Below are 22,257 nucleotides of genomic sequence, written 5' to 3'. Positions count from 1 at the left end.
AAAAAATAAAACAAAATCTGCAAATAATGCGAAAGTGTAAATTTGCAATAGCTTTAACAGCGTGCCTCTCGTTTTCATTCAGCCAATGTGAGTGCAAGATTGGATGCTCCGTTAACAAGCAACAATTTATTCTGTATATTCACGGTGACCGAAGATTGAGCCGGGAGAGAAGGCGGCTTGAACTAAGCAATAGAAGGGTTAGCAGGATTATGGAAATATTCATACGGAAATCCTTCCGGTCAACAAGTCATGTACTAAGATCGGGACCTGTATCATTGCATTAAACAAAACAAATGCCGAGAAGCTTACTGCAAATCGTGGGTAATAGTAAGGGATTTCAATAAAAAAGATTAACCCGGTAGAGTTCAACCTAGGTGGTGCCCTTGATACCTCATGGATAACGATTTTGGTTGTGTAGACCGCTTTTAGTAAGGAAGCCTCATTTTCTGTTTGACGACATCAAAGAATATCTTTCGGCTATGCGTGACATATTTAAATATTGACGTGTAACGGAAGCAATGGGGCGTAATCATACATAATACTGGCATATAAATGAATAGTAGGGTAAGCTCTTTGTCAAGCCCCCGCCCCCTTGACTACTCATTAACAGGCCCGGTGTGTGAGCCGCGTCAACATCGGCTACCGAGCGACCATTCTGGATAATCCTGCGGAATTAGAACACCACTTTCAGTAAGCAGGTGGCCAAGTTTGCCTATATATGGCGGACAAATGGTACCATCTGTGGCCTGCAGTCAAAACATTCAAGAAATATCATTAATCGTGATGAGCCTATTTCCACAATTGCTGTTGGAGCAGGTGGCAGCAGTCCTGGAGGTTGGCGCTGAAGACCTGGAGCTTGGATCCGGGTTTATCAAGAATGGAGGAAATTCTCTCAATGCTGTTGAACTGGTAACACGTTGCCGGCAGTATGGGGTATCGTTATCCGTGGCCCAGGTTCTTTCGTGCAATAACTTGAACGACCTATTTGAACAATTCAAACCGGGTTCTAAACCTGATTACCATCAAGTGAGAACGCCATGCTTCTCTGACGATAGCGAAGATGATTCACCAGCATCACTGTCTTCCATCGAGTCTTCCCCACGAGCTACGACCCCGGTTCCGGCAGTAGAGATGTTAGCAGAGAAGGAAAAGGACAATACTACCAACACTGCTCTGACAATGCAAGAGCCGACCCTCGATGAACATGCCACGGAAGGTCTTAGTGAAATGCAAGCCTCTCTCCTTCATGGCTCTCTGAAGAACCCTGGGACCAATATAATTTATCACTATGAAACGTTTCTTGCAAGCATGATCCCACAGATGAAGGAAGCATGGAAGTCAGTGATAGAAGTGGAGCCAATTTTTCAGATACCAGCCATGGGCGGTGAATTGGATATTCCGGGTCAGGGCCAGTTTTCCTGGACAGAGGTCACAGTCAATTCAGAATTGGAGTATCAGAAGCATCTGCAAACCATGGGCCTTCCCTCGTCGCTCTCATCCTCATTTAAAGTGGTTCACTTTCCAGGAAGAGACTCCGCATCTAGCAAGAGCACAATAATTTGGGCGGTTCACCATGCACTCATTGATGGTTACTCAGCCATGCTTTTATTCTGCAAAGTCCGCCGCATTGTTGCAGGATTATCTGCCCGCCCAAGCCCTGGCCCATCATTCAAACAGGTTGATAGACAAATTGGACTATGGCGTCAACAGCACAAGGAGGAAGGAGATGCATACTGGAGAAGACAAGCTCCCCAGCTTGAACAATCACAAGGAGACTTGCTGCTTCCGGCGCCTCCAAGTCAAGGAGATACTTCCTGTTCTGTTATAGAGAGCGAAGAGATTCATGTCATAAGTAATATCCCGGGAACACAACTGCAGGGGCTTGTCAGGAACCTGGGCATCACACCAGCCGCATTCTACTATGCAGCATGGGCAGTAGTCCTAAGCTGTTATGCTGACTCGGACAGCGTCATTTTTGGAGCGGTACTGGCGGGAAGAAACCTCCCGCTAGAAGGGGTTGATGAAGTAATAGGTCCGCTGGTCAACACATTACCACTCTGTGTCAAGGTTGACCGAGATTTATCTGCCGAACAGTTCCTGAAGGCTGTGTTTGCCCAGATAATGGAGTTGGCCGAGTACCAATGGACCACACCTGACAATGGCTATACCCGAAACTTCGCAACTGCAATGGCCTTACAAGTACCAGAACCAGAATGTCCAGGGGGAATACTACCAATAGAAGCTCCATACACACGTCAGACGACAGATGTACCGCTTAGCATCAACGTGCAGCCAAATGGCGGAGCAAGATTTGTTTATCACACCTCAAAATATAGCCGGCGGGATATAGGGGGTGTTGGACGTCACTACCAACGCGCAATGCAGCTCCTTTTAATACCACATCGGTCTATAAAAGAGTGTCTGCAAGGACTTCTGGGATGCGCTGATCTCGAGACACTGATGAACTTTGGGAACTGCCACTCCACGCTCACAACCACTATGGCAGTCCAAGATGACCTGGTAACATTATTCGAGTCAGCAGCTTCCAAGAACCCTGATGCAATCGCCATCCAGAAGGGTAGCCTCGAGATGACATATGGGCAGTTTGATGCACAGTCCAGCCGTGTAGCAAGCATATTGAGAGAATATTTATCTCCAGGTGATGTGGTTTGTGCCCATGCAGACCGCTCCTCTAACTGGATAGTTGGGATGATGGGAATCCTAAAGGCAGGGGGTGTCTATTGTGCAGTAGATGGCGGACTTCCGCAGGAAGCTCGAGATATCATATTTTCAGCTTCCGGAGCGAACGTATTCCTTATTCCCTCAGAGACCAACAAGGGGGTCTGTCCGGCAGTCTGCAAAACCCTGCTTGTTACCGATGAATTGGTAACCAGGGACGAGGTTCCTCTACCTCATCGTCGTTCACCTCATCCAGAAGCTAATGCCTATCTATGCTTCACCTCTGGCTCTACTGGAAGGCCTAAGGGAGTCATGTGCAGCCATGAGGGTCTTGTGGCATTCCAACGGGATCTGGAAGTGCGGCTATTCGCACAACCAGGGCACCGCGTCGCTCAGATAATGTCGGTAGCTTTTGACGGCAGCATTCATGAAATATTCTCCACAATTTGTTACGGCGCTACCCTCGTTTTGCAAAGCGGAGGGGACCCTTTTGCACATCTCAGCGATGTCGATTCTGCCATATTGACCCCTTCAATGGCGCGTGTCTTAAACCCTGCGCACTATGATCGATTGAGTTCCGTAAGTGTATCATCAGAGGATCTCCGTATCCGAAACCAAAGTTTTCTAACGAAGGTATTTATCTAGGTTTACCTCGTGGGGGAGCCGGTTCCACAGGCTGTATGTGATCGGTGGTCCCAGGAGAAAGCGCTTTATAACATGTATGGGCCAACTGAGGGCACATGCGGCGCAACCATAAAACGCTTGTATCCTAGTCAAACGGTGACAATTGGGCCACCAAACCCCTCAACACGGTTATATATAATGAATCGGCATCGTGAACTAGTCCCCCCTGGCGTGATTGGCGAGATATACATCGCTGGTGTGCAGGTTGCTCGCCATTATATTGGAATGCCTAAGGAGACTGAGGAACGATTCATTGCTGATCCCATACGCCGCATTGGAGAACGAATGTATAAAACAGGAGATCGAGGATACTGGTCTAGCAATGGCGAGGTTGTTTGCTTAGGCAGAAATGACCGTCAGATTAAACTCCGAGGATTCCGTCTTGACTTGGACGATCTGGAAACTCGGATGGTTCGTGCCTCATCGGAAGTGACAGCTGTGGCTGTGGCTAGGCAGGGCAACCACCTTGTTGCAGCTATTCTTCCATCCACAGCTGATGTGAGTGCTTTTGCAGCGAGAATAGCACAGGTTCTTCCTCCTTATGCAAATCCTCGCAAAATATTTGCCTTGAGAGAATTTCCAACCACAAAGGCAGGCAAGCGGGACTACATAGCCCTGGCGAAGATGAGCCTTCAGGCTGCTACACCCACAGGACGGCCGTTACGAGGGTGCCTGGAGGAGTTAATCGGCGAGGCATTTCGTTACGTGCTCCGACTTGAGCCTCAGGTTTCACTCAACACACATTCCAGCTTTCACGAGCTAGGAGGGCATTCGCTTTTGCAGCTGCAGCTCAAAATTCGCATAAGTCAGGTTCTAGGCCAACAGATCCCGCTCCGCCTAATAGTGCAGCACGATCGCATTGAACAGCTAGCAGAGGCTATCGAGAAAAATGGCCCAGGGCTGCAGCTCCTCAGGCGCGACGAAATGGTTCTTGGGGAATCAAAGCTATCTCCAATGGAGTTAGAATGGTGGCATAAGTGCCAAGTGAACGAGTGTACATCCAGTTTCAATGTCAACTTTATTGCTAAGATGGATAGCAAAGTCGTTAATCGGGTGCGTCTAGCCGATGCTTGCAACGATGTGATGGCTCGCCACCGGATCCTGCGATCGCGTTATATATACTCTCGGGCAACAGGATCCGCGGTACGACAGTATAGCCCACTAGCTCCCCGAGTGCGGCTGGTTAACAGCACTATCAACCCATGGATAGAGATTAATCGGCCATTTGCATTGGCAAGGACAGCTCCCATTAGGGTTGTGATTTCCAGGTCACAATTTATCTTAACCGTTAGCCATATAGTTGCCGATTTGACAACACTTCAGACGTTGCTGAGAGAGATATCTCAAAGATACCATGGGGAGCCTCTCCTTCCGGTCTCAATGACTTATATGACCACCACGACCTGGGGGAGTGTACCTAGTGACTGTGATCTAACTTTCTGGTCAGAAACACTGAGCCAACTTCCACCGACATCCCATTTACTAGGACATGAGGGACGTAGGCGCGGGTATCGTGGAAAGTCCGTCTTCTGCGAAGTGCCTTCAGCGGCATACCAAGGAATGAAGAGCCTCATCAGTCGGTCGTCCATTACAGGTCAGCAGCTGGCAATTGCCGCAGTCGCACTCTGCTTGGAAAGGCCTACTACGGCTCCTGCTGCCATAAATTCAACTGACATGGTCTTGGGTATTCCGTATATTAACAGGAAATCGCGTGATGAGCTAGATGTGGTTGGACTCTTCTTGGAGCCATTACCAATCCGTATCAGATATACGGCGGATGAAAGTACCGACAAGGCAGAGCCATACCTCAAAGCAGTACAACAATCGGTGCAAGAGTCAGTGGGCCATTCAATTCACTGGGATCAGCTGTTAGAGCATCTTCAGGTGCGCACGTCAGCCCCAGATCATCCTCTGTTCGAGACCGTCGTTACGTTCCATGGCCGGGACCATTCGAATGGGCTAGAAATCTCCGCGCCAGGGTTTGAGACATGTTACACCTTTACTGATGGAGCCAAATTCCGACTACTCTGTGAGTTCAGTGCTGTATCAGAGGACAAACTGGTGTTGCGGATGGAGTATGACACGGACTGCTTTTCACTCGATGATATACATCTCTTGCAGACACGAATCCCGCTTGCAATCGCCCTTTTAGTCCAAGGAGTCCCTTATCCAGTGATCCGACAAAGGATAGCCAGTTTGCGTGATGCTCCTGTCGTCAAAGTCCTGCAACCAGACGTGGTGTTTGGGCTTCCGCTCTCCAGCATCTAGTCTGTCCTTCGGTTCGCTTTGAGCCTGGGCATCGGGCTTTTGCCATCGCGGGAAAGAGTTAGTTATTTTCTTTTGGGGCGTTCTATCTGCTTTCTTTTTTTTTTTCGCCTCTTCCTTTGTCTTCTTGGTAGCTTGCTGCAGGTGTCGTGTAGTTATATTTCTTAGGTAGCTCTAATAGAACGTTGACTTGTTGTTTGTTCGTTGTCGTCGCTTTTTCCCCTTTTGGGCCCCAAGGAGCCAAGAAACCAACAACCACGTGACCGCCATTCGGCTAAATTCCGAGTCAGCATCGAGTTTGGCTCGCTTGAATATCTGGAAGCTGAGCAGCCAGGTGGCTAGTTTCGAGCCAGAGAGCCCGCCTTAGAGGAAGCTATCCACCAGATGCATGGCCTTGGGCGCTCCACCGCCATCTGGACAGTAGTATGAGAACGTGTGCTGGTTAGTAGATCCCCGCAGGCGTCCTTCGGCTCTGGCCGCATTGAGACCCAGCAGCATGGATACATCAGTCCGCCTGGGCTTGTTGGGGATCGCTTATATGCAGAGGCTATTTGGCAAAGAAGCGCCACCAGCTCTGCGACCCAAGCTACAATGTGGAGAGAAGCTTGATACCTCTCAGCTGGGCTTGCAACGTGGGAAAATACTGCATGTTTGGCCCATAATCATGCAGTGACATACGGCGCTACAGCCATATCTGGAAGAAAAAGGGGTTGATCTTTGCTATCCTCGCAAAGAACGAAGTAGAAGAGCCAATGGCCAATTCTATGCCTGAAGCTGGTCAAACCTGGTATCTCAGTCTTGTTGTCAAGACAATAGATAAATACCCGGGTCTCCTCTTCCTTTCAACCTGATTGTTTCATACCATCATTCTGAATTATCCTCTTGGAATACCCCTCCCCTTAGTTAACTACTCAGGCCTATCTCTCAAACTTGTGGAAATGCGTTTGATTAACCTTTTACTTCTCGGTGGGTGAGCCCAACAACCGTATTTTAGCCTTCAAAGGCATTACCTTCTGTCATTTGAGAAGCTGCTTATGCTCCTTTACGTACAGCAACGGGGATTTCGACTGCTGCTGCTCACCCTGAGGAGAAAAATCAAAACCATTGTGAGAAGTGGTGCATAGCCAGTTTTGGTCCTCTCAGCGTTGGCTGTATTGCACTCGCCTCCAAGGGTAAAGGACCCTGCTATGAGTGTGGCCCTGCAGCGAGAGAGCCACTTTCCAAGCTGTTGTGCAACAAGGATTGTGTTCCAATTGGTGACCAGCACTGTGGTGGCTGTGGAATCACAGTATGCATGTTTCTATTCCGCAATATGCTCGACTACTTATACCTAACTTTCATCTATAGTGTGGAAATGGAAAATCGTGTCTGGGTGGACGCTGTGTTTGCCCAGCCGGATCAACCATTTGCTCAGGTACATGCAAGAACCTGAGAAGTGATAAAGAAAACTGTGGTGCATGTGGAACAGCGGTAGGCTTTCCAATTTATATCTGATTGCAACCATGTTGCTGATATCCACGTGTATAGTGCGGTAAGGGAAAAATTTGCTTTGGTGGGAAATGCATATGTCCGCCTGGGCAGATCGACTGTTCCGGATCGTGCAAAATCTTGTGGAATGACGAAAATAATTGTGGTGCTTGTGGTGCTTCGGTATGTTTTGCTACAATTTTCTGGGATTTGATGCTAATCTTCTGGACGACAGTGCGGCAGCGGGAAGGCTTGCCATGGAGGCAGATGTGTTTGCCCCGGAGGATCTACGAATTGCTCCGGAAGTTGCAAGAATCTCAGGAAAGATAGTGAAAACTGTGGTGGCTGTGGGAAGGCGGTATCTCTCCTGCTGAATTTGAACATATTAACGTACAGTATCTAACCTCACTGGCTTTCATAGTGCAGTAATGGAAATATCTGCGATGACGGCCGTTGTGTGTGCCCAGCTGGGTCTGTCAATTGCTCTGGCGCCTGCAAAAACCTGAAGAGTGATATTCTTAACTGTGGTGCCTGTGGAAAAGCAGTGCGTATCCTATTTCTATCAGTTAAACCCCTGCTAATAGACTTTAGTGTGGCAATGGCCAAACATGTGCGGACGGGGTGTGCGCGTGTCCTTCTGGATCAACCAGTTGTTCTGGGAACTGCAAGAATCTGCAAACTGATATTGCTAACTGTGGAATGTGTGGGAAAGCTGTAAGTCTAGATAGACATCATTCAATCCTTGAACCATGACCCTTGGCCAGTAACTAATAACCTCAATTATACAGTGTGCCCCAGGACAAACTTGCCAAAATGGCCAGTGTGAATGCCCTCCCGGTTCGACTCTTTGCTCTGGAACTTGCAAAAATTTACTAAATGACAATAACAACTGTGGCACTTGTGGGGTTGTGGTATGTTGTATATTCTTTAAAAACACATACCGTGCTGATTGTCAATAACTAACTAACGCCGTACAGTGTGGAGCTGGGCAAACCTGCCAAAACGGAAACTGTGCATGCCCCCCCGGTACAACCCTTTGTGCTGGGGCATGTAGAAATTTACAAATTGATAACTCCCACTGTGGTGCCTGTGGAATAATTGTACGTCGGCTTTTGTTTCCGTCCCCAGGATCCTGCTTTCTACGGTCCTTTAACTAAATCTTTCGAATATATAGTGTCCTAGCCCAAAGATATGCCAGGGTGGGCAATGTGTCTGTCCTCAAGGAACTACCTTCTGCTCTGGGACATGCACAAATACCCAGACTGATCCCTTTAACTGTGGTAGATGTGGACTGTCGGTATGTCATATATGTCCTGTACTATCTCCACAACCGTGCCACCCTCTACAGTGCTAACAAGGTTGATTTATAGTGCGGTGGTGGCCATCCCTGCCAGGACGGCCGGTGTGTTTGTACGCCATCTGGTGGTCAATGTGATTTGGGCAACCCTGGTGCATGCTGCAGCCAAACATGCACGAATTTCCATCCTCCAGCGCCTCCAGTCTGTCTTTAAGAAGGGTGAATAGGCTCTTGATAGTCCTATATTACTGCAGTTAATTTAAAATTTATGAGTTAATTTCTTCTAATTGGCATCTCACTTGTCACGATGCGAGTAGATAATGAGCACTTAAACGGTGATAATAAATATTTTCAATGCCGGAGTTAGTTATAGTTCTGTCAGCTATGAAGCGCCACTGTTTGTTTCTTAGTTACCCCTGAGCACAAGTAGTTAAATATCCAGAATTTTGAGTTTAGCATTCTTTTAGTTACGACCAAATCCGCAGCTGAAGAAACAAAATATCAAGGCTATTGTAGCAGTTATGAAAATGGCAGACACTGAGTTGAATTTCGTGAATTACTTGAAGAAAGGCTTGATATCATCCTCCAGGGGCAGGATATGCCTGGAGTTGTGAGCTACGTCCTCGACTGCCGCCAAAACGCGGAGAACATTACCGCCAATGACTCCGACCAGGTCATCAACACAGACGCCACGATCCAGCAGTTCCTGGATAAGGTCAGGGTACTTTGAGACATCTTCCAGTCCTCGCATCCCATGAGCCATTCCATCGAAATCGCTTCCTAAGCCGACGTGGCGGTAGCCGATCAGGTTGCCCACGTACTGGATGTGGTCAGCAACGTCAGACAGGGAGGCTTTGTCTGCACTCTCGCAGTTGGTGAACTCGGGATAGAAAGTTATCATTATGATCCCATCGTTCTTCTGAAGGGTCTTGAGGATGTCGTCTGGTACATTGCGCGAGTGCGGGCATACGGAGTAGGCGGACGAGTGCGAGTACATGACCGGTGCCCGAGAGAGAGCCAGCACGGCACGCTGAGTCGCGAAGCTGGTATGTGAGATATCCACGATCATCCCCAGCCGATTCATCTCAGCAACGATTGCTTCTCCGGCAGGTGAGAGGCCATTATGCTGGGGTGCAGAGGGGGCCTCGCTGTCAGCGTAGTGGTTGTGGCATGTATGCGTGAGAGTCGCATATCGCACGCCGAGCCGGTGATACATGCGCAGCACGCTGGCACTGGTGCCGATTTGGTGCAGTCCCTCGATGCCGAGCAGGCTGGAAATCCTTCCTGGAGAGGTACGGAAGTTGTGCACGATGTCGGCTGCCGATGATGCTGGGACCAGATGCGCCGGGAAATGCTCGATCATGCGATGCACCAGGTCGATTTGCTGGAAGCTATCTCTGATTATCTCATGGTAGAGATCTTCGCTATCATTAGCAGCGGTGTATGGAGTTCTCGGACTGCGATATGTTAGACAGTCTCCTCTCCGGGCCATGGGTGGGCTTCAGGGGGTCGTCTTACCATTCGACATAGGCGCTCCAGAATTGGGCACCTAGCCGTCCTTGCTGCAGGCGTGGGAAGTCGACTTGGCCATACAGATCTCCCTCGCTGGTGAAGTTGGCCTGGTAGATGTGATTCTGATAATAGGCCCGAGTCCATATCGGAAAGTCATTGTGGCCATCTAAACAGCCATGTCAGTCAATGTAAACTAGTTAACCAAGTGGTTTACCCAGTTGATTGATGTGTTTAAGGGGCCATGGTGGGTTTGATGCCATACCAGTCAAAGGAGCCTGCGCCAACACCTGCTCCAAGGGACTCAGATGCGATGTGCAGTTTCTCGAATATGTGAATGCTCCAGATCGTAGGAGTACAGACGCCGCCGATAATAAAGCAAACGCGACCAGCGAGGCGTATGTTATCTGTCGCTTCCGGCTTCTACCACCCACCACCAGGCCTGAGCGAAGAGCCAACCGCTCGATATCAACCTTTTCGTCCATTATGGATGTAAGCAGAGTCTTGGTGCTTAACATGCTCAGCTAACTATCGCACGACGGCATATATATGCGAACAATCGCTCTTCCGGTTGCGGTGTTACAAGCCAACATGGCCGTGGACTTACGGTGGCCGATGTCATTGTTACGGCCTCCGGGGAATCAAAACCAGCCTCTCCACGATCGCCTATAGTTGGGAGCAAGGCGCTGTTACTCTGACCACTACTGAGCCATAGTTAATCAAAATCCGCTTTGCAAACATGATGGGTTTCCTTACTACAGACGCTGCCTTGCCAATTCTCGCTGTCGCGGCTGGTGTGATCTTTTTCATCACAACACCACTGACTCAGAATTTTGCAGCTGGAGTCTTGTCCGTGTTTCTGGACGTAAGTATCTTCTAGCATGTTAGGATGTTCAGAGATTCTAATATTCTACGCAGAAATATCTTCGTTGGCGCTACCCCATCCTGTCCACGGACGGCAAACGTCTCCTTCCAACTTGCCCCTACCAATGGCCTAATGGTCAAGGAGATGTCGCCAAGTTCCTCCAAGGTATTGAGAACTGCGATTTGTGGGAAAAGGAGCATGGAGAGATCTATCGAATCTGGTCAGGCATGAAATCGGAAGTGTATGTACTCGCAGGATCGTCTGGCCATATATACTACCTACCTGTTTACTGACTCTAAACAGCGTCCTCACTCAGCCATATCAGCTTCAAGCCGTCTTCAGGGACTCCAATAAACACTCCAAGGCGGAAAACAACAATTCTGGCTATCTTATGAGCGAGCTCCTCGGCCAGTGTGTTGGACTAATTAGCCGTGATCGATGGAAAGCCCTCCGTGCTGTGACGGAAGTCCCGTTCCAGCATGACAAAACTGGTTCTTATGTGGACTTGGTTTTACGCCATACCCAGCAGCACTTTGATGAACTGAGCACCTCTGGTGATTTGAAATATGGACGCATCCAGCCAGCCCAGGACCTGAAGATGCTCCCATTTTGGATTGTGGCTGAGATATTCTACGGGGAATGCGATGCTGCCATGCGAACTGAACTACAGGAACTATGTGTCATCCGTGAGCGTCTATGGAAGAAGATGATACAGGGCGGCCTTGTGCGCTGGAACTGGTCTCGATACTTGCCCACTGCAACAAACAGAGAACTTGCCCAATTCAAGCAGCGCTGGAGGGCTTTCAACCAAAATGCTTATGAGAAAGCATGCAGAGAAAGCAACCGCGGTCTTCCCATTGTATCTATGACTGAAGCTGCTGGCGCCGGTTCCATCTCACTAGAGCAGCTGTACCAGACAATTGATGAAGCCCTCTTTGCCAATTTGGACGTGACAACTGGTGGCATTTCCTGGAATCTCGTCTTCCTCGCTAGCCATCCAGAGATCCAGGAAAGGGTTCGAGCTGAAATACTAGCCACTGAGAACCGCGATGCATACCTTGCTTCGTCGTCGACCTTACTCGCAGCCTGTGTATCTGAATCAGCTCGCCTCAAGCCACTGGCTGCATTCACAGTTGCACAGTCCCCTCCTACAGATCGTACGGTTGGAGGATATTGCATTCCCGCTGGAACGAATATTGTTGTTGACACGTACGCTCTAAATATCCGCAACGAGTTTTGGGGCGAAGACCGCAAGTCATACCGGCCAGACCGCTTCCTCGAGCGCCGTGCTACCGAGCTACGATACCAGTACTGGCGTTTTGGATTTGGTCCACGGCAGTGTATGGGCCGGTATGTGGCAGACCTAGTTATTCGGACCCTTCTAGCACATCTGGCAATCAACTACGAACTTGGCTGGCTAGAGTCATCGACTAAGGATGATGGAAAATGGAAAAGAGACCTAGAGTCTTGGATTACGCTCCCGGATATGCAGCTTAAGTGTGTAAGGCGGGAGAACCTATCCACTTAGAATGTATACAAACACGATGTTTCCGTATGTTTCTATAAGAATTGAATGCAACAACTTGAATATTCCTTATGATGATAAATTCCACTAGCATTCCAAGATCATCTATGAAGTTCTTCTAGTTACATCTTTAATTTCAATGTCCCAAGGTAGGAGCACGCTCCAAGACTCGTTTAATTGCAGGCCTGCTCAGCATCCGCTCTCCCCAGCGTTGAATATGTGGCCAGTCCTTGACGTCTACGCCAAAGAAGCTGAACATCCAAGGCATCGCAAACGGGAAATAGGACAAATCTGCTACAGTTGGGCGGTCTTTCAGAGCGATGTAGTCCTGACCCGGCTCTTTTAGCCTCTTTTCCAAGATATCCCACTGTCGAACGGTATTTGCATGCAGCCTGTGAAAGTCAGCCGCTGAAAGTAGATAAATAGTTGAACTATGCAGACTCACTTCTCAATTGTACGGGGGAGTTCAATTGGATTAGCCCTGGTGGGATATCCTTTCTTGAAGTAAAGCCAGTACTTGGCCGTGGGACTACGACGTTATTAGTTGTCGGAATGATAGAAATAATGATAGCCGTGGTGATAGGAACATACCCTAGGGCAGCAGTCTGATATGCAGTCCATGATAAGATGGCCCCCTTTTCAGCAGCGGTGCGACCAGTCCAGAAACCATCGGTGTCGAAACGATCGGTTAAGTACTGCAGACAAGCAGTGCTTTCAAAGACAATGACTTTCTCCTTGGTGACTGGATCTTCGTCCTTAAGACTGGGAACGTATCTCTCTGGATGGATGCTGTAGAACCATTCATCGCGGGTATCGATGACAGAAAGGACATGCGGGAACTGCAGCTCTTCTGCCAGAATCAGGGGCTTCATATAGTTGATATAAGAAGTTTGGTCGGCTATAGAACGACCCCGGGCATAAGCATAGGCTCAGGGATATAGAAGGAAAGAAATTCACCTTTGATAATGTAGATGATAACCCGGCCATCGTAGTCCATATCACCCATTACGACTTCTCCGTTAGTGGTAGCCATGCTGAATATAATAAGGGATTGTTTAGATAGATACCGAGATTTAGAAGAGTGAAATGAAAAATATCTAGTGAATCCATACACGGTTTTTATACCTGCTCTATATACTAGTTCGACTAATACTGCCCGAGATATCACTATCCCCTCGGCCACCGGAGCCATGCAGTCTATGCCTTCCAGTCGGTCCTTGGCCGGAGATCAATAGCACAAACCCAGGACCGTCGTAGGGGATAGATCTTGGAAATTTCCCATCCCGAAGCTGCAGCAAGTTCCTGCCATTGCTCTTCCGTGCGTTCCTGTCCATTGGCCGTCATCATCATGTTGATATCGCCGTATCTAGAGAGACGTCCGTATTGGCCATCGGACAGGATTGATTCCAAAACAACCAAACGGCTGTCTGGGCCTGGAATCAGAGCAGCACGAATGCAGCGTAGAATGGTAATCACGTCCGGATCCTTCCAGTCGTGAAGAACCCATTTCATGGTATACACTTCAAACGAGGGTACAGACTTGAGGAAATCACCTCCGATGAGGTTCTCGCGGGGAACACGCTCTCTGAGGTCATAGTAGGCACCATCGGAGTTGTGGAAGAGAGTAGTGGCATGCTCAATGGTGCGAGGAAGATCCAGGATCGCCCCCTTCAGGTCAGGATATTCACGGAGCAGGGACACTAGGAATCCACCACCACCACCGCCGACATCTAGCACTGTCCGGGAGCCGAATTCATGCCAGGGGTAATCAGCGAGGATGCCAGGTGCTTGGGCGATAGCACCTCCGCCAAGGGTTCTATGAAGGCGTGGCAACCAGCCTTGTGCCTGGAAGTAGGTGAACATATCATCGGAGGTATTGAAGTTGATTTGGGCTCCCCATTTCTTCTCGTCACGGCGAATGGACTGGGGGATTCCTCGAGCAATGTCATAAAACTCGTTGCCGTAGAGGTCGACCCAGTTGTGCCACTGTGTCCAATGGGTGGTATGGAGGAGGGCTGAGATACGGTTATTGCGGTACCGATGCGACACTGGGTCGTACTCAAAGATATGGTTGTTGTGTAAGACGTGCATGATCTGTTGCAGTCTGTCTGGGTTTGCTTCACTAGCATCTGCCAGCTCGGCTATAGTCAAGCCTTCTTCTCCGGCATTTGCAAGGATATCAACGAGTTTCAGCTCGACGGCAGCACAAAGGCACTTGGTGCTGACGTATCCTACGAAAGGTTAGCACTTGGAAAGAAATATGAATAAATATGAGTGACTTACCCAGGAAGTGGTCGGCAAGGACTAGATGGCCAGGCTCAAGGAGCTGTTTAGTCTCGTGTAGGATGTTGATGGCCTTGCCAGCGAGGGCCTCAACAGCAGAGTCTGGCAGATCTTTGTCTGTGTGGAGGGTTTGAAGCAAGCCCCTTTGGCCATTTTCCAGAAGAGCATTCCGCGTTGCCTCGACCTGGCTGATCAGGGTCTTTAGAGTAGATTCAAGGGAGGATCGCTCAACGGCCGTTATTGCGGGATTGGTGATTGCAACCATGGTTAGTGTGGTATGTGATGCTGATTGTTGATGAGGTCTGATCAAATCAACTGATTAGGAGGCACCGAGTCGGCCAAAATATAGTCTTCCTTTTCCTGCCAGGTGTACGGCTGCTGGATCCCTTCGGCGTTGCACCGGAGACCGAAGCGCCATGGGGCAAAAGGAGAGCGAAGCTGGCCATATAACTGATAAGACTGGTTAAAAGGACCAAGTTCCAAGGCAGGGAAGAAAGGAAGAAGGGCAGGCGTTCTGATATTGGATACCATGGATGAATCGGAGTTACCAGCGGATGTTTTGATCATTGGCGGCGGACCTGCAGGCTCGAATGCAGCATGGGAGCTAGGCAAAGCGCACCACCGAGTGACTCTTTTTGTTGGAAATAAGCCTGTCTCCAGTCCCGGTAGTGAAGTAGGGGAATCCTCACTGCCGGGCGTGCTTAAGAACCGCGAGCTCTTCCACCTATTGCAGCAAGAAACGAGCAAAACACTGCCGGTCACAGTCGAGAGAAAGAGAATAACAGAAGTGAGGCGACTACCCAACGGTCTGTTCGAGGCGGAAGATGCCGGGGGGAATGTCTGGCCCGGCAGACTCCTTATCCTGGCTGACGGTGCAGAAGAAGTCATGCCTGATATTGCTGGGTATCAAACCTGCTGGCAGCAGCAACGAATGTATGCCTCTACCTCTCTCATCATCGTCTTCATGTCGTAATCCACCGTGCTGTTATACTGACCAAACTAGACTGATGCATCCGTCTGAAGGGAAGCACGGCCGGGTCCCTGTCGCCGTCCTGGCCGTGGGCGACCTGGCCGAGCTGACCATGGCCCTCCACGCCGTCTGGCAGATCCGCCAGTATGCCTCTGCTGTACGGATCTACACGCATGGAGACCCCGAGCTGGCCCAGGAGCTGCTGTCTCGAGTGTCCCCCGATGCAGCGATCACCGTCGAATCCGCGTACATCCAGGAGATCCAGCCGGACGCCGACTCACCGCACGGCGTCACCGTCCAGCTCGACGGCGGGAAGAGTGAAAAGGCGCTCCTCTACCACCGCCGGGCCGCACAGCTCAAGGGCAACGACCCCTTTGCCCGCCAGCTGCGGCTCGAGCTGACCGAGTCAGGGGCTATACGCATCTCAGCGCGGGTCCCTTACATGACGAGCATGGACGGGGTATATGCCGGCGGCGACTGCGCATCTCTGGGCCAGCGGACGCTCCTCAAGGCCCTGGCGATGGGTGAGGGAGTCGCAGCGGCCGTAGCAGCCCGTCTGGAGCGCGGGAGGTGGAAGAATCTGGCGTACGAGGAGGAGAGCTGCCCCTGAATGCGATGCTATCAGGATACCGAGCCCATCATAGATAGACATCCAACTCCATAGATAGTAGCTGTTAGCTGCCATGCATAGACCGGCGAGATTTAACTGGCTCTCGACCTTCCATGTCGGCCTTTTTCTTTTTCTCCGTCTTCTTTATTCCCTCTGGTGCTTTTGCTCCCCGCGTCGGCCGCCGGTGGTGAAGTTGAAGCTGGAGCCGCATCGTGAGAGTCATCAACATATAAAAGGCGCCCAACGCCCTTGTAGGCACTCTCCAGCTCTCAGCAACCCACGATAACGACATAGATTCACCATCGTCAGCTTCAGAGTAAACAGCAATGGCCACTCTCTTTGACTGTCTCATCGTCGGCGGCGGCCCAGCCGGCCTCGCAGCTGCTCTGGGCCTCTGCCGCGCCGTCCGCACCGCCGTCGTCTTCGACTCGCAGGCCTACCGCAACAGCCTGACGGAGCATATGCACAACGTCTCGACCTGGGACCACTCGCAGCCCCGGGACTACCGCGCTGCTGCCCGCCGCGAGCTCACCGAGGGCCGCTACAACACCGTCACGCTGGCGGACGTCGCCCTGCGCAAGGTGTGGCAGCTGGACTCGGGCGAGTTCGAGGCCACTGACGCCGCCGGGAAGGTCTGGAGAGGCCGCAAGCTGGTGCTGGCGACGGGCGTCAAGGACGAGATCCCAGACCTGCCTGGATACGCCGACTGCTGGCCCAGATCGATGTACGTGGAGGCCCCCTCCGTTGCGAGATGCTGTTCTGTGCTAACCGGCTGTGGAGCTACCACTGTCTCTTCTGCCACGGCTTCGAAGAGCGAGGCGCCGACTCCGTGGGCGTCCTGGCCATCGGACCGACGGGCAACCCCAAGCCCGCTGAGCATCTCGCGCGGCTGGCACACAACCTGGCGAAGACGGTCACCATCTATACGAACGCGAACGACGAGCTGGCCGAGCAGCTCCGCCCGGCCGTCGAGAAGGACCAGTGGCTCAGCCTGGACAACCGGCCCCTGAAGCAGCTGCACAAGACGGACGGCATCCCCGTCAAGGTCGAGATGCAGGACGGGGCCAACAAGACAGAGGGCTTCCTCGTCCACGCGATGAAGACGACCCCCGTGCTCGGGTTCGAACATAATCTCAACCTGGAGCTGTCTCCCCAGGGCACCGAGTTCAAGACTACGCAGCCCTTCAGCGAGACGACCACCCGCGGCTGCTTTGCTACCGGTGACTGCGGCATGCCCATCAAGGCCGCCAGCATGTCGATGAGCCATGGATCTCTGGCCGCGGTGGGCGTCGTATCCCAGATTGCATTCGACGAGAAGGCATGATAGCCTAGTTATAGAGTAGAATAGCCACACATACAAAATAATGAACCAACAATTCAGTTACGAGGAGTACTTGATGATTGATATCGCATTCTTCAACTGAACTGAATCTTTAACTAACCGCATCCTTAACTAGAGTGTTTAACTAAATTCCCAGCTCATTAGCTATACTGCAGTGCTTTCAGGGGGTGGCTGGTGGATCTTCTTAACTACGAGATATCCAAGTCAAAGACAACAAGATCAAATATCATCACTTATGCTAAAAGAATTCATAATATTATATCTAACACACGACTTCTGCGAATAAATCTACTCGTCGCTGAATATCAAACATCTCACTTCGACACTCTCGCGCAACGGAGCGTCTTCAGGGGTCTCAGGATGCTGAAAGGCGCAGTGAGCGCACACTGAATTCACGTCAGCCGGTGCAAAAGAACAGAAAGAAAAAGAACTCACTGTGTCCGGCAACGTCCTTGCTGTCCCAGATCTTGATCATGGTGATCTCGTCCGTCTGCTGCCTGTCGAGATAGTACCAGTGCTGTCCGGCGTTGTGGCTGATGCTGACCGTCTCGCCGCGCAGCTCGAAGCGGCCGCGATACAGCTTTGTTGGATGGATATCGGCCTTCTGCAGCGTCGTGCAGTCCATCACAGCCAGCGGCCAGTCGAGGACGGGGCCCTTTAGCGGGCGCCAGACACTATTTACCCCTTATATCAGTTTGGCTTACCCCTGAAAAATGCCCGGGGGGGTACACACTTGACGATTCGAGCCCGCCCCTTAAGCAGCTCGTCTGCCTCCTCGGGGAGATGCTGGTAGACTCGCCTGCGAGCACCGAGAGGAGACCTGTAGTAGACTCAATTAATACCATGATAACTGTCTGCGAGGACTGTCCGTCTACTCACTGGTCGCAGTGGACCTGCTTCAAGTCAGCCTGGATCGATGAACGTCTGATATCAGATGGAAACACTTACTGTGCCCGCAGGCTGCTCACGGCCGTTGGGGTTCTTGCCTGCCAAAGAGGCCTCCCGGCGTCGGACGGTATGGTCAAATATGAATACCCTTGATGCTCCGGTGTGGTCTTTGATCAGCTTCTCAACCAGCGGGTAGTAGAGCTTCTGGACGGTCTCCTTGTCGCCTGCGCGGATGGCCTCCAACACCTCTGGCTGGCTGCCCTCTGGGTCCACGGCGAAGGCAAACCCGTGGGTGTCTAGCTGGAAGGAATCTCTCTGTGGCCGGGCATCCGTTACAGTGACACTATACGGCTCTTGGTGGAAGTTGCTGGTCTCAAATCCCTCTGCGGCTGCGGATCGGTAGAAGGTAGGCCCATCCTCTGGCTTGCGAGGAGCGAGGAAGTTCATCTGAGCTGGATACTGGGCCGCCATTGTGTCCGTGGATAATGGAGACCAAAAAAATACTGTCAATGAAGTGGTTAATGGAGTTTATCAGCTCAAGAAACTACGGAATATGTTCATGTTTTTGTATGTCTCCTCGTCGGCTTCGGGGGTTCCTAGCATCTGGTCCTGGGAAGCCGATCGGTGGCCGGTCTTTGATATACGGGTCTATATTACGCCCTCCATGCCGTAGAGCAGGCTGGAAGACACACTACAGCACTGGCTAACTGCAATACAAGCATCTACCACCATGGCCGCTCAAGATACCCCCCTCTATGACTGCCTCATCATCGGCGGAGGCATGGCAGGCCTCTCCGCAGCCCTCAGTCTTGTCCGTACACTGCACACCGCGGTTGTGTTCGATCAAGGCATCCACCGTAACGACCAGGCTCCCCATCTAGCTACGATTCCTACATGGGACAGCCAGGATCCGAAACGCTTCCGCGAACAAACCATACTCAACATCCAGTCCAAATACAACACCGTCGAGTTTGCAGATGTCAAGCTTGAAAAGGTGACAAAGCTCACCGAAGGGCCAAACGAGGGCAAGTTCTGCGTTTGGGACGACAAGCAGCGTTCCTGGCTAGGGAAGAAGGTGATTCTGGCCATGGGGGTGGAAGATCAGCTTCCCAAGATCCCTGGATTTGACGAATGCTGGACCAAGGGAATGTACGTTATTGTTGTCTGTATGCTCAACAATTGCCACTAACATGCAATAGTGTCCACTGCCTGGTTCACCGTGGCTACGAAGAGAGAGGATGTGCAAAGGCCGGCGTCTTTGCCATCGATGGAGATGCCAATCTACATGCTGCCAGACACCTCGCTTTCCAGGCCCGAAATCTGTCCACCAACGTCACCATCTACACAAACGGTAATGCCGAGCTCGCAGATGAGATCCAGTCTGCCCTAGGACCCTGCGGTTTCCAGGCCGAAGCACGCAGTTTCTCCAAACTGGTTCAGAATCAGCCCAAGCGATCTCTAGATATTCACTTTACCGACGGCACCTCAGAAACAGTTGGCATAGTCGTCCACCGACCGCTGACCAAAGTCCGTGGGCCATTTGCAGAGCAGTTGGGCGTCGAAATGACTCCAGAAGGCCATATCAAGACAAATTTTCCGTTCAACGAGACCAGCGTGTCCGGGGTATTTGTCGCCGGTGATGCAGGCTCGCAGTTCAAAATCGGCACCCAGGCCGTTGTCATGGGTGCCTTTGCGGCCGGTGGTGTCCAAATGCAAGTAAACGCTGAGAATTGGTCGAAGCCTGTGAATCCTGCAGCCTGAGATGTGTTATATCCTTCGGCTGTTGCTATGTAGGGCTTCGGCGTCCGAACTAGATCGCAGGCTGTTAATAAATACAAGATACATTAAACCCCCATTTAGTAACTAGATTATTTGTTAAACGTAGTTCATTCATTCTACTCTTCCACAAGAATGCATCTATCCGACCCTCTATCCACGGCTCTCTTGTTCGGGCTGTTTGTCATTGTTGCCGTCTCGCTCAGGGGTAAAAGCACCCATCTTGGATTCACACGCCTGGGCAAATCGCGACTTTGGACATTTTTCAGCTGGCAAAAGTCAACTCGCTTTGATCTTCCTAGATATGCAAAGATAGGATATGAGAAGGTCAGACTGCACTCCATTCATGTCGACTATTAATTCAAATCGCTGACGATGGCCAATAGTTCAATAAAGCGCTGGGAAAGCCCTTTGCTACGACGGTGTTCGGCCATGAATACGTCGTTCTTCCGTCAAAATACCTCGAAGACATCAAACGAGCGAGCCCAAAGAGCCTGAGTTTCTTCCAGGCCCTCAGTGATGTATGTTTTTACCTGCCCAAAGTTTCTGGACTTCCGGACTAAATATGTCCTATTTTAGGGGCTCAATATGGAGGCCTCTGTTGGCCATCTCTACACCAGCACAACGGAGATCGACGTCGTAGTAAAGCATTTGAATCCTCAACTCAGTACGTCTGATCGCTGAGTTAACTGATTATATGGGAGTATGCTAATACATTACAGCGAAATTGACCCCCCTTTTGGCTGAAGAGGCAGGTTTCGCGATAGACAAGGAGATAGGGGTAGTTTCTGGCAAGACTTCCATATCTACCGAACAAACCATTCAAATGCTAACGACGATACAGACTGGAAGAAATTCAATGTTTCTAACATCGTTGCTTCCATTGTCCATCGAACAACGAACCGGATCCTCGTTGGAAAAGAGCTCTGTCGGGATGAAGAGTATCTCTCGATCACAACCGGATTCTCTCGATCACTCTTCCTGCACGGTATCTTCTGGAATTTCATCAACCTGGGACCGCTACGGAAACTCGTCGCCAGGCTCACCATTTGGTTCCATCTCAGGGATCGAGATGCTGCTGCAAAGCTGCTTCTTCCCCATATACATGCCCGTCGTCAGGATAAAGAAGCGTCTTCTAAATATCAAGACGCCCTGCAATGGACACTCGACACGCCACCTTCTTTCCCTGGGGACGATGAGCCTCTGCACCAGGCATATCATATGCTTCACCTTACATTTGCAGCGAGCAGCGCCTCCGGTGTAGGAGTTACGCAGTGTCTGATCAACATTCTCGCATACCGCGAGTATCTCGAGCCTATCCGTCAGGAGATTGCTACTGTCATCGACAGACATGGAGGATGGACCGATAAAGCCCTCTCGCAGATGGCGTTAATGGACAGTTTCATCCGTGAGACCATGAGATTGCATCCTGCTGGCTCTTGTGAGTAATTACCGAATCTTATGGTATCATCGAGCATGCTGACGGCCCGCATAGTGACGGTGGCTCGAACAGTGATGGACGAGCAGTTCAGATTCCACGATGGCCTGACTCTGCCCAGGGGCACGAACATTATTGCACCAGCTCTGGCTGTCCACTATGACCCGGACAACTACGAAGACGCCCACCGATTCGACGGATTCAGGTTTGCCCGATATCGACAGAAACAAGGAGAAAGCCATCGATGGCTGGCATCTACCATCGACCAGAAATTCCTTCAGTAAGTTGTGTAACTGTCCTCGGGTCTGAAGGGTTGATTGTAGGCTGATGTCCTCTCCACAGGTTTGGCTACGGCAACCATGCCTGTCCAGGGCGATTCTACGCCGTCCGCAAGATCAAGCTGGTTCTCGGAAAGCTCCTGATGGGCTATGATTTCGACTGGGCGCAGCCTCGTCCCGCTGGAGACCGTCCGGAGGATTTTGCAATTGAGGCCCAGATGATGGCGGCCCCGGAGACCGAGATCTTGATCCGCAGCAGAACTTAGTATAGAAATTAGCATCAACTTAATGGCTATTTATGCAAAAAAGAATTGTTGTAGTTTATTTTCAAAAACTTGCTGCCAAATGGAAGAGCTTGAAACAAGGGGAACTTAGTTAAAA

The 22,257-nt window shown here is 50.7% G+C and overlaps 11 protein-coding genes across 11 annotated transcripts; 6 read left to right on the top strand and 5 right to left on the bottom strand.

Moving 5' to 3' along the window:
* Nucleotides 1-783: 783 nt before the first annotated feature.
* On the top strand, nt 784-5,631 carry ARB_03095 (uncharacterized protein; the record flags this gene model as incomplete). The annotated part of the gene is made up of 2 exons (XM_003010348.1): nt 784-3,258; nt 3,355-5,631. The coding sequence occupies 2 exons, from the start codon at nt 784-786 to the stop codon at nt 5,629-5,631; spliced, it is 4,752 nt and encodes a 1,583-aa protein (XP_003010394.1).
* A 3,317-nt stretch (nt 5,632-8,948) lies between these two features.
* On the bottom strand, nt 8,949-10,386 carry ARB_03094 (uncharacterized protein; the record flags this gene model as incomplete). The annotated part of the gene is made up of 3 exons (XM_003010347.1): nt 8,949-9,849; nt 9,911-10,070; nt 10,167-10,386. 3 exons carry the CDS (start codon nt 10,384-10,386, stop codon nt 8,949-8,951), a joined length of 1,281 nt encoding a protein of 426 aa, XP_003010393.1.
* Nucleotides 10,387-10,640: 254 nt separating this feature from the next.
* Nucleotides 10,641-12,294, top strand: ARB_03093 (cytochrome P450 oxidoreductase GliC; the record flags this gene model as incomplete). The annotated part of the gene is made up of 3 exons (XM_003010346.1): nt 10,641-10,766; nt 10,820-11,007; nt 11,070-12,294. The coding sequence occupies 3 exons, from the start codon at nt 10,641-10,643 to the stop codon at nt 12,292-12,294; spliced, it is 1,539 nt and encodes a 512-aa protein (XP_003010392.1).
* Nucleotides 12,295-12,427: 133 nt separating this feature from the next.
* ARB_03092 (glutathione S-transferase GliG) lies at nt 12,428-13,324 on the bottom strand (the record flags this gene model as incomplete). The annotated part of the gene is made up of 3 exons (XM_003010345.1): nt 12,428-12,683; nt 12,883-13,189; nt 13,249-13,324. 3 exons carry the CDS (start codon nt 13,322-13,324, stop codon nt 12,428-12,430), a joined length of 639 nt encoding a protein of 212 aa, XP_003010391.1.
* Nucleotides 13,325-13,488: 164 nt separating this feature from the next.
* Nucleotides 13,489-14,839, bottom strand: ARB_03091 (O-methyltransferase GliM; the record flags this gene model as incomplete). Its single annotated transcript, XM_003010344.1, has 2 exons — nt 13,489-14,522; nt 14,575-14,839. The coding sequence occupies 2 exons, from the start codon at nt 14,837-14,839 to the stop codon at nt 13,489-13,491; spliced, it is 1,299 nt and encodes a 432-aa protein (XP_003010390.1).
* A 264-nt stretch (nt 14,840-15,103) lies between these two features.
* ARB_03090 (uncharacterized protein) lies at nt 15,104-15,547 on the top strand (the record flags this gene model as incomplete). Its single annotated transcript, XM_003010343.1, has 1 exon — nt 15,104-15,547. The coding sequence occupies one exon, from the start codon at nt 15,104-15,106 to the stop codon at nt 15,545-15,547; it is 444 nt and encodes a 147-aa protein (XP_003010389.1).
* A 109-nt stretch (nt 15,548-15,656) lies between these two features.
* ARB_03089 (uncharacterized protein) lies at nt 15,657-16,154 on the top strand (the record flags this gene model as incomplete). The annotated part of the gene is made up of 1 exon (XM_003010342.1): nt 15,657-16,154. One exon carries the CDS (start codon nt 15,657-15,659, stop codon nt 16,152-16,154), a length of 498 nt encoding a protein of 165 aa, XP_003010388.1.
* A 64-nt stretch (nt 16,155-16,218) lies between these two features.
* ARB_03088 (uncharacterized protein) lies at nt 16,219-17,421 on the bottom strand (the record flags this gene model as incomplete). The annotated part of the gene is made up of 3 exons (XM_003010341.1): nt 16,219-16,535; nt 16,687-16,847; nt 16,883-17,421. 3 exons carry the CDS (start codon nt 17,419-17,421, stop codon nt 16,219-16,221), a joined length of 1,017 nt encoding a protein of 338 aa, XP_003010387.1.
* Nucleotides 17,422-17,893: 472 nt separating this feature from the next.
* ARB_03087 (CmcJ-like methyltransferase, putative) lies at nt 17,894-18,855 on the bottom strand (the record flags this gene model as incomplete). Its single annotated transcript, XM_003010340.1, has 3 exons — nt 17,894-18,170; nt 18,230-18,282; nt 18,445-18,855. 3 exons carry the CDS (start codon nt 18,853-18,855, stop codon nt 17,894-17,896), a joined length of 741 nt encoding a protein of 246 aa, XP_003010386.1.
* A 259-nt stretch (nt 18,856-19,114) lies between these two features.
* ARB_03086 (thioredoxin reductase GliT) lies at nt 19,115-20,145 on the top strand (the record flags this gene model as incomplete). The annotated part of the gene is made up of 2 exons (XM_003010339.1): nt 19,115-19,533; nt 19,584-20,145. 2 exons carry the CDS (start codon nt 19,115-19,117, stop codon nt 20,143-20,145), a joined length of 981 nt encoding a protein of 326 aa, XP_003010385.1.
* A 150-nt stretch (nt 20,146-20,295) lies between these two features.
* ARB_03085 (uncharacterized protein) lies at nt 20,296-22,142 on the top strand (the record flags this gene model as incomplete). The annotated part of the gene is made up of 6 exons (XM_003010338.1): nt 20,296-20,487; nt 20,547-20,681; nt 20,740-20,827; nt 20,957-21,601; nt 21,656-21,878; nt 21,941-22,142. 6 exons carry the CDS (start codon nt 20,296-20,298, stop codon nt 22,140-22,142), a joined length of 1,485 nt encoding a protein of 494 aa, XP_003010384.1.
* Nucleotides 22,143-22,257: the final 115 nt, after the last annotated feature.

This window comes from Trichophyton benhamiae (assembly GCF_000151125.1).
Source record: "Trichophyton benhamiae CBS 112371 chromosome Unknown contix01456_5.r1.exp, whole genome shotgun sequence".
Taxonomy (NCBI): domain Eukaryota; kingdom Fungi; phylum Ascomycota; class Eurotiomycetes; order Onygenales; family Arthrodermataceae; genus Trichophyton; species Trichophyton benhamiae.
This window is presented reverse-complemented; position numbering and strand designations above follow the sequence as displayed.